The 15,229-nt window shown below is 39.0% G+C and overlaps 1 protein-coding gene across 3 annotated transcripts in view; it reads left to right on the top strand.

The window, feature by feature from the left end:
• arhgap21b (Rho GTPase activating protein 21b) overlaps positions 1-15,229 on the top strand; it is a 67,029-nt gene that overhangs the window by 23,346 nt on the left and 28,454 nt on the right. Inside the window, exons 5-8 of one of the 3 annotated variants that reach the window (XM_056262913.1) lie at positions 5,860-5,952; positions 6,030-6,108; positions 6,199-6,253; positions 12,708-14,298. In XM_056262913.1, the coding sequence (XP_056118888.1) occupies positions 5,860-5,952; positions 6,030-6,108; positions 6,199-6,253; positions 12,708-14,298 (1,818 nt within the window). Of the gene's footprint in view, positions 1-5,859; positions 5,953-6,029; positions 6,109-6,198; positions 6,254-11,160; positions 11,569-12,097; positions 12,237-12,707; positions 14,299-15,229 lie in introns of those variants that run through there. The other 2 variants (XM_056262916.1, XM_056262915.1) reach the window with 2 other exon arrangements.

Raw genomic sequence — 15,229 nt, forward strand, 5'->3', positions numbered from 1 at the left:
TTTAATATTTGAAAACTACAGTGTATGACAGTGAACACAAGATGGTGCATTAAATCTTTACAAATGATCACATTGCTATTTTTACTTATTGTTTCTGTAGTATTTAAAATCTGTGCTGTGCATAGTTTTTTGTCATAATGTGCAGTATACAACTGAACACTCTGCATCCCACAATGCAATGTGCTCAATTGGCCCTCCCATTTCCAATGTAATGAATAACCAGAAGTAGGCTATTTTCAGTTATTCTTTTCTGAATAGAGGTACTACCAATTCTGGATTTGACCAATAACGATAACTAGGTTGGCCCACGTTGGCCGATAACCGATTAAGCAACCAATAGTTTTTAAAATGGATACTGAGTGAAAACAAACACAACACATAAAATAGTGCTGAACTTTATTACAAAAATTGAAAAACAGTACTGAAGCATTAAAATGTAGCCTACAATACTTTTTTTTTTTTTTTTTTTTTTTAAATTATACCTTGATTATGCAATAATTCATGTTAGTTCATACTGCATTATCTAATAGTAAAAGAAACAACTTTAACTAATATTAATAAAAGTATTGGTCATTTCAACATTTACTAATACTTTTTAATGTTACAAATGGAATCTTATTGAAAAGTGTTCCCATTTTATATAAATCCAAACAGTCATGCTTAATCATGGCCATCTTTATATATCTACATGAAGGCCATAGCATTGAAATTAGACACACACACACACACACACACACATACGTATATTATGTTTACTCACACTTTTTTGCTTCTATTTTAGTACACTTGATTATCTAATCAATTATGTTTTATATGTATTATAATATGTATTATAAGCCCCTTTCACACAGAGATTCTGGAAAATACACGGATAAAGTGACCCGGGATTTGACCCGGGTTCGTTTGATTTTGGTTCATTCACACCGCCAGTGATTTTTCGGAATCAGTTCACACACAACCCGTAAAGACACGTGACATCGATGTGGCACTTAATGTCTCAGCAGCGTCTAAAGTTTGCTTAAGCCACGCTTGTGCATTCATAAACTAGCGGATTATGTACCGTTTCACTAGCTGGCGAACGATCCCGGCTTCAGCGTCATCATTACGACACGGAATTGATTACGGTTTTGTTCACACAGGGACTGAACACGGCAATGTTACTAGGTCCCCACGGGTGGTGTTTGCGTTCACACAGAAGGCGTTCTGGCAATTTCCCGGTATCAACGCGCTGTGTGAAAGGGGCTATAGTGTGACAATAAAAAAAGAACTGAAAGCGAATGCATTTCTGATTTGTTTGTTTCTGTCAGCTGCATGATGGAACAGTTTGCTTTCTCATGTCTCTCTCTAGCTTTAAATGTGCAACTTTACTGCATAACAAATGCTTAAAAGCAACCAGCTGGATATAAACTATGCAAATAGATGGTAACAATCGAGACATTAAACCTTTGGGTCGGGATTGCGTATATTTTTGTTACATTGTTTTAACCGCTTGAGGTACTGATGTTAGCGTTCTCTCAGGCCCGACGGCAAGCTGTTCTCCACTAATGCAGCATCTAGTCAACAAATTAATTACTTTATAATTATATATATAAACCGTTTCATTGTCTTTTTAAAATCCGCATCTGAAGTGTCCCTCTCTGTGCAGCTTCACGTGTCAAAACAAACTCCACAAGGCGTCAGTGATAGTTTTTATTTTGCCTCTAGAGGCCGCGCTTGTACTGTATAATGACAGCAGTGGACACAACCCGGAAAAACTATCGTTATGGATTTCAGTTATCGGTGCCGATTAATTGGCAAAACCGATCGACCTCTATTTCTTAACACATTAATTATTTCACATATTTTATACAATATGGGTTTGTTGTTTAACACACTAAAATACATAATATTTGCTGCTGTCTGTTTTATTCATGCTCAGTCTTGATGTCTTTGCTTTCACACTTGCAATGTATGAATATCATGCCTCAGGCTTTGAAGCATTGCAGCAATATCTACAGTAGAGCTGCACGATTAATCATTATAAGGTCGCAATCTCGATTCAAACACTCACACAATCTTATGTCTAAATGTTAAAAATTAGCTATTTCTACTAAATCTTTGACAAGTACGATCGCAGCGGAACATTCAAATCTGCGTTGGTGCTGCAGACGACCTAGAGAGAACAGTTGTCATGAAACAGCTTTGCGAGCAGAAATAATAATACTGTGTGGTTAAAAAGACTCTCACACTGATGTCTATGGTATAGAGTAAATCGGCTTTTGAAAGTAACTTGAAGCTTCAAATAAAGATTGTATTATTAATGGCATCATTACAGCAATAGGTGGGGACAAAGTGACTTTTAAAAACATGTATTTGACATTGAATCATTCAAGAGTTTTGTTCAAAAATGCTGATTTGTTCAGTAAATGAAACTTCAGTAGTGAAGTCATTGAGCTTGTCATCAAATCATTCAATCAAACCGATAAAAAAAAAATATATATAAACTTATCTGTTTTGTTGTTTATTCAGAATCTCTATTTTAAACAAAAAAATTGTGATTCTCAATTTATTCAGAACCGTGCAGCTCTACTCTACAGGCAAGACCTCAAGCAAAAAGAAAGAAACATGCAATCGCAGCCTGTAGCACACTGCCATGTCTGCTAACTGAAATCATTACAGTTTTACGAAGGAGATATCATCACCCGGTATGGGACATTATGCAGTGACTTAAATGTTCTTGATGAGCTCCTCATTGTTGCTCTTTTGGAAGCAGTTTGTAGAAACCTACAAACAGTTTTCTGTCTCTAAACACTAGCGTTGTCACGATACTAGAATTTCTAACTTCGATACGATACCTTGAAAAATATCGATATTCGATACCATTTTCGATACCACAGAGAAAAAATTGCCACAATATTAAGGGGGTATTTTTTGTATTTAAAGCTAAATATAACAAGTCTAGAACATGACAATGAGGTATATTTTACATGAACAAAAATGTCCTGAGTTCTATTTGTTAATATTTTTTAATTGGACCAGAGCTTACATGATCCGTTGTATTTTTAAGCTATCTGGGATGCTGACGAGATGAAACTGATCAGGAAGATAATTTATAAAGCAATCTTTAGTGGCAGAAGTGATAGTTCTACCATATTTATAACACCGAGTCGGCTTTGCAACCTTGGCTAAATTAAGTATACATGAGATTAAATAATGATCTGAGATGTCATCGCTCTGCTGCAGAATTTCAACGACATCAACATTGATTCCATGTGACAATATTAGATCTGAAGTATGATTACGGCAATGAGTAGGTCCTGACACGTCTTGTCTAACTCCAATAGAGTTCAGAATGTCTGTAAATGCTATTCCCAATGCATCTTTTTCGTTATCTACATTTTAAAATTATCTACATCTTAATTATCTACAAAATTATCGTTATCTATATCTACATATTAAAATCACCAACAATTAGGACTTTATCTGCAGCCAGTACTAACTCTGATAGAAAATCAGCAAATTATTTGATATACCTATAAATTACTAGCAATACCTCCCCCTTTTCCTTTTAAACGAGCCTCGGGTTTATAGCAGTAATCTTGCGGGGTGGACTAATTTTAAGTAATGCAATTGTCTGGTTTTACCCAAGTTTCTGTCAAACACAGCACATCTAGGTTATGGTCTGTAATCATATCATTAACAATAAGTGCACCTGAGATCCGCATCTCTCTGTAGGCAAGGGCGTGGTGAGCTGGTGCCTGCTTATGTCACAGGGCACCACAACTTCCAATAGGAAAATTCAAATACAGTAGCCACCGTTCAACCTGAAGAGGGCAGGACTCAGACGTTTTTACACCATATATTGTAGAATTGAAACACTTTATACCCAAATGTCAAAACATTTACTTGAATCAATGAACAGCATTAATAAAGCCCCAGTCTAACAGATCATTAACTAAAAAAAGTTGTTTTAGGGTTTAGTTACCCTTTAACATTAGCCAGCACTTTTACATTTTCTTTGATGTCAGGCGCTCTGGCTCCCGGCAAACATGTGACTATGATGGCTGGTGTCTCTATTTTCACGTTCCATGTAATAGAATCACCAATAACTAGGGCACTTTCAACAGGATTCTCAGTGGGTGCTTCACTGAGTGGAGAAAACCTGTTTAATGTTGTTATCGGAACGGAAGAGCGGAGTTTTGTCCCGTGACTACAGTGTCTCACGGTCACCCAGTTGCCCTGCTCCACGGGCTCTACAGCCGGAACCGAACAATGTACAGAGTTCACTAAGCTAGTCGCATCCAAAGCAGTATTTTAAGCCATCTAAAAGACTGAAAGCGATTAAAGCATTCGTATGCCAAGTGGGGTTGGTTGCGTTTGTGCCATTCTGGGCACATCTGAGTGGTTCTAAGACTGTTCAAACATGCAGCAAAATCTGTTTTTTTTTTTTCTACTGTCTTCAGAAAGAAGTCTCTTATTCACCTGTATATATTTTATAAAATACAGTAAAAACAGTAGTATTGTGAAATATTAAAATAAATAAAAAAGCTTTCTATTTTGATGTATTTTCAAATTTATTCCTGTGAATTTTCAGAATAATTACTCCAGTCTTCAGTGTCACATGATCCTTCAGAAATCATTCTAATATGCTGATTTGGTGCTCAAGAAACTTCTTCTCCTCCTCCTCCTTCTCAATATTGAAAACAGTTGCTGCTTAATATTTGTGTGGAAACTGTGATACATTTGAATTATTATTATTATTTTTTTTTTGTAAATATACCTTTTTGTGGTATAAATGCCTTGTCTGTGCTACCTTTGCTGTGAAGAAAATTACTGTACTAATTAAAAATAAGTTCATAGTAGTATGGTAATTGATATTTTCCAACAAAAAATAAAATTATTGGTTTAGCAAGGGCAGCATAGCAATAAATGTGAACGGTTAAATATGAATGTGATTATAATAAATCTTGTAAATCAGAAACAATTTAATGATTTGAAAACAGGATTCTGAGGCTAATTCAGTTAGAATTGTTGTCCAATCCATACTTCCTCAAATAGTATAAAGAATCATTAAAGAACCCAAATCAATAAGTGGAATAAAAATTATTTCTTTGGGACAGACCATATTCTGTAATGTCACCAACATTGTGCAGTTGTGGGTGTAGTTGTGCCAATTTTCACACTCTCTTTTGTTGTTGAATAAATTCTCTTAGCATTTCTCTCTTAGCATCTGACATCATTACTATAGCAATCAATGTGGATATACCGGATGCTAACTGTATGAACAAACTGATTGGATGTGAAAAACAAATTGAGGACGGGTCAAGATTGCCGACTAGTCGACCGAAACCAGAGTAGCCGATTAATGAGGTTGACTGATCTGTTGAATAATTTTTGTGATCTCAAGGAAGAGGGATTTAGCAGTCCATATGTTATGTAGAATCCACAGGTTTATTTCCCATTCAGTAGACTAACAAAAAGATATTTAAACATAAACAAACTGTTGAGGAGAGATCCTCATTCCTTCAGTGCAAGTAAACATGGGCCACTGCCTTAGCGTCTCGTAGCTGTCATCCTCAGGGAATCTGTAGTGTTAGTTATTTACTGTTAGATCTGTGATCTATGTTCTGGCGTATTATGTCAGATGAAGCCAAGTATAGCGCTTCCCTTAGGGGCTGAGGGATGTCACATTGAATGCTGGGTCATTTCTAGATGAAGTCACAGCATTTCCGCTGTATGGATGGGTTAAACGTTTCATTTCGGAGTTGGTGTGATTTTAAAACATTTATTTTGTGGCATCTTGTGACCGCTCGGTTCTTCCTGGCACTGGCTTGTTGTGATCTGGGCCACTCGTGACACTGCTGCTTTTGTTGTTGCCAGGGAGACCACGGAACAGACTGGAGCCCATGGACACGATCTTTGTGAAGCAGGTCAAAGAGGGAGGGCCCGCTCACAGCGCCGGACTCTGCACTGGTAATTACACCAGCACATTGTTTCGTTTTGCTTATCGATGTCTGATCATCTAAAACCTGAAAATGGAACCTCAACAGGGGACAGGATCGTGAAAGTGAACAGCGAGAGCATCATTGGGAAGACGTACTCCCAGGTCATAGGGCTCATCCAGAATAGGTAAGAGTGTGTTATAATTCAATTAGATGTCATGATTCATATAGATCTGTCATGATTGTGGTCCTAAATATGATTTTTTCCCACTTTCAGTCATACATTTCTGGAGTTGTGTGTGATGCCAAAAGATGAAGATATACTACAACTGGTAAGATTTTACTGTTTTTGTATTTGTTTATGCCCTAAGAGAGTTTTATTTTCAGATTTTTCTGCACTGAATTTGTTGTTGGAAACTTGTCTAGTTTGGAAACATGTTACTTCAGATAAATCTGGCCAGACTCTTCTGAATACATAAAATATAATGCATACAAAGATGCATACAAAAAAATTAAGTTTTAATTTAGTTGCACCTTGTTCTATTCGCACCCATGGAAATTAAGGTTCTCACCCATTTCAGAGGAAAGAGGCAGGTTCCTCTCGCTCCTTAGGGTGCTGCTATATCTGGGACTGCTAACCAGGACACTGCAGCCTGTCGTTTTCCAGTGAGCCTTAAACTGTTGCACCATCACAGCTGTCCTCAATTACACATAACTGTAGTGCAGTCATCACTTTATCTACCCTGCATTCTCTTTGACACTTTCCATTACAGTCAAATTTCCATGCTGTGTTGCATTCCTGGGTCTCCTGACTCATGAATAGTGCCGTTGTTTTATCATATGTACCAGATCGACTGTAGGATTAATCATGAACTTATTTCTGATATATGCTGTGAACTTTTGAACATGTTCTATTTTCATAGGAAATTCAGAATTTGTAGAGGTGAAGAGCAGGATGTTCTCTGAGACAGGATGGAAGCTCTCGCTTCATGAAAGGCTGTTTGTGTTCAGTTGGGAGAGAGATGCCAGCTGGGGCCTGGCACATGGGCTCTCTCTCACACAGAGATCTAATACAGAACTGCTGTGCAGTATCAGGGCTCAATGCTAAGGATTTTTTCTACTGGCCTGGTTGTGCCAGTGGTTCACTTTTTCTTTTTTTCTTTTTTCTTGCCCAACCAAAATTAAATTTTCGCTGGCTCCACCACAAAAAAGTAATAAATCAATTAAAATAGTTCTTGTTTTCATTGTGTTTGACCCATGCAACCTTAATAAATAAGGTTATGACACCAAATTTCATATACCAGCGAAATTTCACAATTCTCAATTTCAATTTTGATACCACAGCAAAAACTACTAGGCTGACTAATATAAATTTTTAATATTATTAAAGACCAGTAAACAGTCAGTATAGCAATAGCACAAAGATATACAATAGAACAAACATACAAATAAAATAAACACAGTGCTTTTCAGGATTATCAGGTACAGGTCTAACAGTAGTTTTCATGTACAGAAATTGTATAAAGTAATCAAATGTAAAATAACATTGCATAGTCCTAACTGTATAAATTAAATATAGATTGATCCTTATTAAAGTTACAAAATATATTCAGTCAAGAGCAGTGTTTTTTTTTCTTTGTTGTTTGATTAACATTAAAAACACAGATGAAGTCAATGATATAATGATGACCCATTCATATAGACAATCAATAGGCTTTATGCCGAGCGTCACGTGACCAAACCGGAAAACAGGTCTCATTGCATCCGCTTGTCAGAGAAAGTGTTAACGGCCGTAAGAACTAACTACGATATCTATGGATTTTTAAGGTAATCAGCTAACCTACTAAGTTCACTTTGTTATTGGTGTTTTATGCTATTTAAATATCTAAACGTTAGTGTGAAGAAGAAAAATTAAAAAACTTTTAAATATCAATCTGCACATGCGAGGGACATTGGTTATGCTCATTTTTGCTTGCTCCTTTTAAGTTATCTTGAGTAAAACCGCAAAAAATTTCATGAAGCACATACAAAAGACCTGAATCGGAAGCGATGTGATCTGTTTTCCGGCTTGGTCACGTGACGCTCGGCATAAAGCCTATTGCTTTCTCCTGAATGAATCACCCATTTTGAATGAATCGATAGAATAAATGATTCATTGACAAAGACGGTGACTTTACAGAACCTACTGCTGGTGTTTAATCATTTCATATTTCTGTATTAAAAATCATGCCACCTTAAACTGTCTTTAAATATACCTAAATGCCACTTCAGATGCAGCTTCTGTGCCACCTCTCAAAGATGGATTTTGTTGATACCATTTTCATTTGATTGGTAACTGCCCTATTGTTTTTTTATTACCCTAATTTAATTTGTAATTTAATAAAATGTTTTAAACAAATATAAATGAAGAATTTAACATAAAGGATGACGCATACATGTAATTAGTTTGGAAATAAATTGTCTTTACAAAAATAAAATAATGCCCCTGGAAATCAGTTTAAGGGGGCAGATGTTACCCTGTAATGGGAATGTTAATATTGATATTATTGATCAGAAGGTGCTTTTCAATTTTTGAATGTGCTCATAAAAATGTAAGCATACAGCCCTGATAAATATATTTTAATATAATAATGTTGACTACAAAAGAGCTTCTTAAAGATTCTTTAAAGTCTCGTTTTGTGTTCAATGTGTTTGTAAATGATGATAGATTTTTGGCTGAATGATGCCTTTAAACATTGAATTTTTAACACTTATTTTTTTGGATAAAATGCAGGTTTTTTTTAGGCTATCTTCAGTGAAATAGAATGGAAACATAGGGCTCATCCAGGTTCGTTCGGATCACTGACTATTGTTCTAACTATTTTGTGTGAATAATCACCCAACGTCCTGTTTCTCTGTTTTATTCTGAGTCTGTTCAGTACTTTCTAATTCTGTCCACAGTTTCGCTCGGCTCAGTGAGCACACCGAGTCCTGCACTCATTTGTTTGCCCTTTAGATTAACTTTTAATGCATGCCATTTACTGCTGTAAGCATCGTTTGAACTCTCTGGCAGCAGGCAAAGGTATTTCTCAAAGCACCTCTGCTGTTTCATGTGCAGGGTGTAGTGGAATCACAGTGATGATCTGAATTACAGAAGAAAAAACACTTATTTATGAAATAAGGTTTTATCATTATAACATCCAAAACATGTTAATATCTTAAGTATGAAATGTGAGAATCCTTGTAGGATTTATGTTTTTTTAGTTTTCCAGTTAACATGTCACATGTGGGAAGTTGGACTTCTGCTTTCACACATTAAACTTGTTAAATTTTCCAGTAAATAAATGTAGCACATATGCTGTTCACAAGCACGTTTACACATAAACTGCGATGTCGATCATCGGAAATAACATTTAAAATCCTGCATCTTTTTCTTCATCAACCTGGATGAAATGCGCTTTAGTTTCACTGCCTTTACAATTTGACAACGTTTTTTTTTATTATTATTATTTACTTCTGAGTGGCAGGCATAGAGGATTAGTTTAAATTACTTTAAAATGAAAATTAGCCCATGATTAACTCACCTTCAAGCCGTCCTAGGTGTATATGACTTTCTTCTTTTTTTAGACGAATACAATCGGAGTTATATAAAATAATATCCTGGCTCTTCCAAGTTTTATAATGGCAGTGGATTGCAACCAACAGATTAAAGCTCAGAAACGTGCATCCATCCTAAACAAACTCCAAACGGCTCCAGTGGGTTAATAAAGGCCTTCTGAAGCAAAACGATGAGTTTGTGTAAGAAAAATATTCATGTTTAACACGTTACAAAAAATTCTAGCTTCTGGCCAAAGGGCCATACACAGTCTACTTGCGTCAGAAGTAGCGTAGTGCATCATAGCGTAGCGTAAATATCAGCAGTGCGTCGCATTACTCGCAGAAGTTGCGCTTTACACTTAAGTGGAATCCGTATGTTCGTTTGGCCGGAAGCTAGTTATTTTACTTTATAAAGTTTTAACTGAATATTTTTCTTACACAAACTCATCGTTTTGCTTCAGAAGGACTTTATTAACCCACAGGAGCCGTTTGGAGTTCGTTTACGATGGATGGATGGATGCACGTTTTTGAGCTTTAATCTGTTGGTTGCAATCCACTGCCATTATAAAACTTGGAAGAGCCAGGATATTTTTTAATATAACTTCGATTGTATTCGTCTGAAAGAAGAAAGTCATATACACCTAGGATGGCTTGAGGGTGAGTAAATCATGGGCTATTTTTCATTTGAAAGTGAACTACTCCTGTAAGGGGCCCTCATCCGTTTAATGTCGTTGACTTGATGTGCTCCTGTTTGGAGATTATCAATGATGTTGTTTTTTATTATTTTTAGACAAAAAGGTATTAAAAAGGAAGTCTACTGCATATATTTAATTGCACTGTTTATTAGCATTTTGCATAGCAACTTAAGCCTGTTTGTAGGCCAATTAAGATTTTTTGAAATGCAAAACTGATAATTTTATCCCCAAATTGTCGTTGCCAGACAAATTTTTTCTTTTTTTTTCATTCCCATTCTCAGTGAAGCTCATTAGATTCTCATAACCATATACAATTTGAGCAGATTTAAGGATAATATGTCATAAAATGTCATAAGTAAATATTAATTGTCCTAAAAATAAGTTTTGCTTTCTTCAAGCAAAATATAATTCAGTTTGTTTTGGGAGTGAAATATGACCCGGACATGTACTTGACAAGTTTCCAATAATTTTCCTCATTACCACCTCTGTTATATGTCCATGCCATACTTTGCTGCTGCACAGCTGTTGCAGTGGTAGTGTTTTTCTCTTGCGTGAAGCAGTGTAGCAAGGAAATGCTAAACAGGGTTTTCAGCTGGGTGGAGGAATAATCCATTCGAGGTCTCTGGTGACATTAGTCTCAGTGACGGAGTTGATCGTAAGAGGTGTGAAAGGATGCTACGGTGGGCAGTGGCTTACGGATTTCAGTGAGAGAAAGAGAGACAGGAAGAGACAGAAAAGATGAGATTAGATCAGCTGGAGTCAGCTGACTGCTCTGTGTTGTAGACAGTCTATCTGAAATAGGCGCGAGTCAGCGAGAGAGAAAAAGGGGAAGGGAGGGGGAAAGCTGTACCATCTGAGCTGAATGTATAATCAAGCATCTGCCTCCGACATGTGAATGGTTATAGCTTTCCAGCGAGAGTAAGGGAGGGAGTGAGCAAGTGGACGCGTTAGCTGGGAGGGAGGGTGGGAGCGTGTGCGCGTGTGTAATCACGGAGTTATCTGCCTGCGGATGGATGGAGAGGGGAGAAATGAAGAGCCGATCGCTACTACGCGAGGCAGGCACCTCAGCCCCCACCTCGATTGGGAGCGACGAGGACAAGCAGGTGGCATCGCTAACGTGACAGTCTTCCCACAGCACCCCTCCACCTTCCCACGATCCCTCCTCACTGGCAGCACTGCAGCTCCTGTGCATTTTTTGCACTCTGTACAGAGATATTTACTGTGATAGTGGCTGTCAATACGTGGACTTGATTCTTTTGGTTTTGACCACCTTCAATGTATATTGGTCTTTTACTTTCCCTCCCTTTCTCTCTCTCTTTTTCCTACGTGGGTTTGTGATGTAATGGCTGCAATTTTCGCAGGGAATCACTAGTCTGGTAAGCAGATCAATGCTACATTCATGTTGATTGTTGTTTTTTCATTTATAAATGCCATGCATGTCATTGTATTCCAGTTGGTTGTTGATTTCCTGTCCCTTGTCATTTTCAGATGACTGTCATGATGTTTCTGATAATGTGTAGCATAGTACAGTGTAGTTTGTGGAATGTCTTGATCACAGTAGCGAAGGGATTGTGTGACCTGTTTGATTTAGGCGTGTGGGTAGTTCTCAGATATATCCAGCAAGCATATTTGCTATGCCTCGCCCCTTTTTTTCTCATTTCTCTCTTTTCCTATTATGAACTTTGGCCTTTGTAACAAGGCATCTATGGCATGAAAGGAGGGGCGAAGTTCCCTACTACTGATATCAGATTGAGTTTGTATTGTTATGCAAAAGGAATGTAACTGTATGATGGGTTGAAAGTCCACTCTATGTGACTTGCCGTGATGTTTTGGAAGCCAACATGTCCGAGCAAGACAAACAATATGGAGCCTGGTATTTGTTTTCAATCTGACGTTCATCAAACTGAAGTCCTGTGATAGTAGTTTACCTTGAACTCTGGATTTTGACATGATTACGGAGGTCAGATTTAGTGCCATTGCTAACCAGGGCAATCGTCCACCTCTGGCTTCAGTGTCGCTTCGGTCACGTGTGGTGACCCGAATGGTGGGTAACCACTTTCTTGTTACTATGAATTGCTATTTATTGTTATTATTTTAGGCTGCCTGGTGCTTCCTTTGGAGATATGTCTTTGTGTGAAATGGAGGCTGTTCTTTCTTTCCAGCACCATAATAAAATTTAAAGGGAAGGCATTACCGGATTGCTCCCAGTTGAGATCAGATCACTACAGTTTCTGTTGTGTATGACTGTAAAAAACAGATGTTTAGTCAAATTGATTGCTATAGGTGTATTTTTGTTCTGAACTGTCAGCTTTGGATATTATAATTATTGTAGAATTCTCAAGCACTTGGCACACCAGAGTATAGCTCACACTTCTGACCTGTCAAACTCCCACACGCAAATGTAATGCTGTCTACCCACACAGAGATGAACTGTTTGTAGGAAATCATCATGAATTTCAAGTTTTCTCTAATATTGTGAATACTATTAAAATGTACCTGATTCTTTCTTCCACAGGCCTATTCCCAAGATGCCTACCTTAAGGGTCATGATGCATACAGTGGAAATGCCCGCCATATCCCGCAGCCACCCCCTATATGCTACCCTCGAGTAGACTGTAAGCCCCCGGGGATGGCCCAGGCCACTGAGACATTAGCCCCGGGGGTTGTACCATCTGATTTAGGATATCGGGTGGAGATATCAGTACCTCCCTCCCCTCCACCACCCATTCCAAAGACACAGACTGCGGTATGTGTGTGTAATGAAAGTGTTCGGACAGTGGTGTTACCTCCTGATGTTCCCATGGGCCGTATGGTTCCCGGTCATAGGGGGGACTATGGTCTAGTAGGGCCAGATCCAATGCTGATTAGAGCCCGGCCTGGTACAGTGTCTGGTGGTCGTCCGCCATACCTTCACCCTCGCAAAGCTGACATGTTCCCTTCAGGTTACCATGGTGATCATTATGCCATTCCACCTACACACTATGTGCCTGCTTCCTCCATCAACTCCCCTGCTACCCACCAGAACATTGATTGGCGGACTTACCAGACATACCGGGAATATATCGATAATAAAGGTCTTCACACTTACAGTCGGACTATTCAAGAGCGTTTAGACAGCCTGCGAACTGCATCACAAAGTGTCCACGGTGGCCCTCACTGTGGACACCAACCTGGATGGGGCAATAAGTTACGCCGCAGAAGCACGTCTCATGAGCGGGCTTACCAGGGCCCGTCTGTGCTTCCTCCACGCAGCGCTTCACAAGATAGGATGAGTGGGGCAGAGAGAGCAGCCCAAGCCAGGGACTGGCCTCCTCGTAGTGTGTCCTCTGACGGCCTCATGCGGAAGCCCCGTATTCATTCGTCAGACTATGTGGAACATGAACTAGTTTCTGCCGCACCCTGGGCCGCTGTGGATAGGCCGCTGTATGGCAGAGTAGACCAGAGGAGTCGTCCTAGTAGACAGTCTCTCCCACCACGGGCGGTCCTTTATCGTCCCCCAACAGGGTATGGTATGAACATCAGGGGTGTTGCTGGCTCCCATATGCACAGCTCCAGAACGGACATCCCACCCACTGCTGGTTTTACAGAGCGACCTCGTAATGGAGTAAACCAGGCCAAAGAGCCTCCTTCCAAAGACCAAAGCGGAACTGTTGTTGGAAATCGTATTTCTAATTCTGCATCAAACCAATCAAGAACTAGGGCTGAAACCATGCAGATCCCAGAAACTGGGAAAGAGAATCCAGTGGGATATAGGTCGGCATCTTACTCGACTCCCCCTCCTCAGAGGCCACAGGGTGGGGCATCAGCTCAGAGAACTCATTCACGGGATGTCAAGGGTTTACCGGTAAACGGGTCCAGTTCTGTAGAAGGTGTAGTCCTCCGAGAGAAGCCCCCAACAGGGAAGGGGACCCCACAACCGCTCCGCCATCCCTCATACATCCTTGCAGTGAATGACACGGATGTGTCTGAGCCGGCAGGGGGTGGTGTCTGCTGGTTGCCCAACGATGCGCGTCGGGAGATGCACATGCAGAGACTGGGGGAGCGGCTTGACTCCTCCTTCTGCTCCAGTAATCTGGATGAATCACTTGACTCCATTCCCTTCATCGGTAAGTGCACTCATTGTAACCATAGCAACGCCAACCTGGCAACATTCTTGAGCCAGCAGTTAGGATTGTTTTAGAGCTACAGCAGATATTTTTATGTGTAGACTTTGTTGTATTTTGCAATTCATTTTTTATATACAATTTGTGTGATCAGTGCTTTTCTGTGTTGTTAATGCTCCACTACCTTATGTGATCTCAAACTGTGACCTTTCATAATCACAATTTCAAATCCCGACCCCATGTGTCCAGACAGAGGATTATCATGGGCAAATTTAGCTTTGTATTGTTTGTTATCAAACTCTCAAAGCTTGAGGAGTCAGGGTGATTTTGCAGGAGGTGCAATTCCAGGCCCGTGAGTGTGTTTGGGAGTGACTAAAATAGAGTGAGAGTGACTGTGTGTGAGTCATGCTGGTGTTCAGGGAGGAAGTGGCCTTCCCTCGTACTCTATTGCCTGAGGTTATGTCTAGAATATTGAGTGATAGTCGATCTACACTCTGTCACATATCATTTTTGATGCTTTGGTGTTTTTTGCACTAGCCTTTTGATATTAAGCATACACTGTAACTGTTTTTGTTAGTGTCCAAAATCTGTATTGCTTATACTGCTTACACATTTGGGTGAGAATTTTGAAAGTGAGAAGGTAAATAAATATATAAGTGTTAATGGTATGATATTCCCATTAGTGCTGGAGATAGAATATTCATATGTTCCCGGCAAAACAGTTTGAGCAACATCGTGAATATTGCAAGAATTATAATGTGCTTATTATTTCCCCATTGAATTTCCTAAGTAGCACGTTATTAGACTAATTTGTGACTTTTTTTTTGTGACTCTCAATTTATCCAGAATCTTGCAGATTTTCCCTCTTTTGTTAATCGCTAATTCAAAAGCAAAAGTAAAATGCGCACGGCCGCACTGACATTCATAACGGGGT

The sequence above is a fragment of the Rhinichthys klamathensis genome, unplaced genomic scaffold (assembly GCF_029890125.1).
Source record: "Rhinichthys klamathensis goyatoka isolate OS25496 unplaced genomic scaffold, OSU_Roscu_1.1 h1tg000011l_1, whole genome shotgun sequence".
NCBI lineage: Eukaryota > Metazoa > Chordata > Actinopteri > Cypriniformes > Leuciscidae > Rhinichthys > Rhinichthys klamathensis.